The following is a 1,010-nucleotide window of genomic DNA, read 5'->3' on the forward strand; positions in this document are numbered from 1 at the left end:
CTGGCTCTGCCAGCCAGCTCATCCCCTCCTCAGCTCCTTCACCCACAGCATTGCTCACATGGCAGCTGTGAGGCCGCTGCAGCCAAGTCTTCCCAGGGGCATCTGGGTATGCCAGGGGAGAGAAGACATGCAGGAGGCGTGACATTCAGGAGGCAGACAAGAGAGGGTTGCAGAGTTTAGCTTCTGCTCTGGACAGCTGCCCAGGACCCACCAAGGAGCTCCCCACCTCCACAGCCTGCTAGAGAGCAAGATGTTACTAGATATACCAGGACACCAAGAGCTCTCCAGCCGCCTCTCCACGTGTCCCAGTTTGCCCCGGCCGGGACCATGCCACCTCGCTTCCCCTCCCTCCTTCTCACTCCTCCTGGGTGCTCAGACCGACGGCAGCTGCTGGCCCATGACAACCAGATGTCCCTCAGCCGTGGTCCTGCCAAGCAGCCAGAGCCCGGTGTGCGCCTTTCAGTTCTCCAGAGAAAGGCAGCTTCTGGCTCGGCTCAGCTACCGCGGCCGCAGGCTAACCGCTCCCAAATCCCCATTCAGAGGCTTTCATTCATGAAATACGAGGCAGCGGGCCGAAAGCAGAACTCTGCCCCCCGAGGGACACCGAGCTGGCAGCTGTCCTCGGCTGGCTGCGGTGGCAGTGCCCGGCGGGACGTGCTGCAGGGAACGGGCAGCGCAAGCGTGGAGATCGCAAACCCTGCAGCTTGGCAAGGGCTGAGAAGAAACTGCCCCGCAACAGCTCCTGGGACTGGAGCAGGGAATGTAAACAGCCCGGCATCCACACGGAGGTCACAACCCCCGGGCTGGTTTCCCTTCCTCTCGCTCCCTCCTACCTAATCTCGGAGAGCTGCTCTGTTTATGAGCCAGATAAGTAAACAAACAGAGGAAAGCTCCAACGCAATGCATTTTTCTCCGGCCCGTTCCCCGCGTGCCCGCCCCCAGGGTGCGTGCGTGGGAGCGCCGTCTGCGCGCCGGCACCCAGCGGCAGGCACCGCTCGCGGCCTGGCTGC

General features: G+C 62.7%; 1 protein-coding gene across 1 annotated transcript in view; it reads left to right on the forward strand.

Moving 5' to 3' along the window:
• Window positions 1–327: 327 nt before the first annotated feature.
• Window positions 328–1,010, forward strand: part of EIF2B2 (eukaryotic translation initiation factor 2B subunit beta) — a 6,451-nt gene continuing 5,768 nt past the window's right edge. Inside the window, exon 1 of the mRNA XM_010711739.3 lies at window positions 328–690. Within this exon, the coding sequence (XP_010710041.2) occupies window positions 328–690 (363 nt within the window). The remainder of the gene's footprint in view (window positions 691–1,010) is intronic.

This window comes from Meleagris gallopavo, chromosome 5 (assembly GCF_000146605.3).
Source record: "Meleagris gallopavo isolate NT-WF06-2002-E0010 breed Aviagen turkey brand Nicholas breeding stock chromosome 5, Turkey_5.1, whole genome shotgun sequence".
Taxonomy (NCBI): domain Eukaryota; kingdom Metazoa; phylum Chordata; class Aves; order Galliformes; family Phasianidae; genus Meleagris; species Meleagris gallopavo.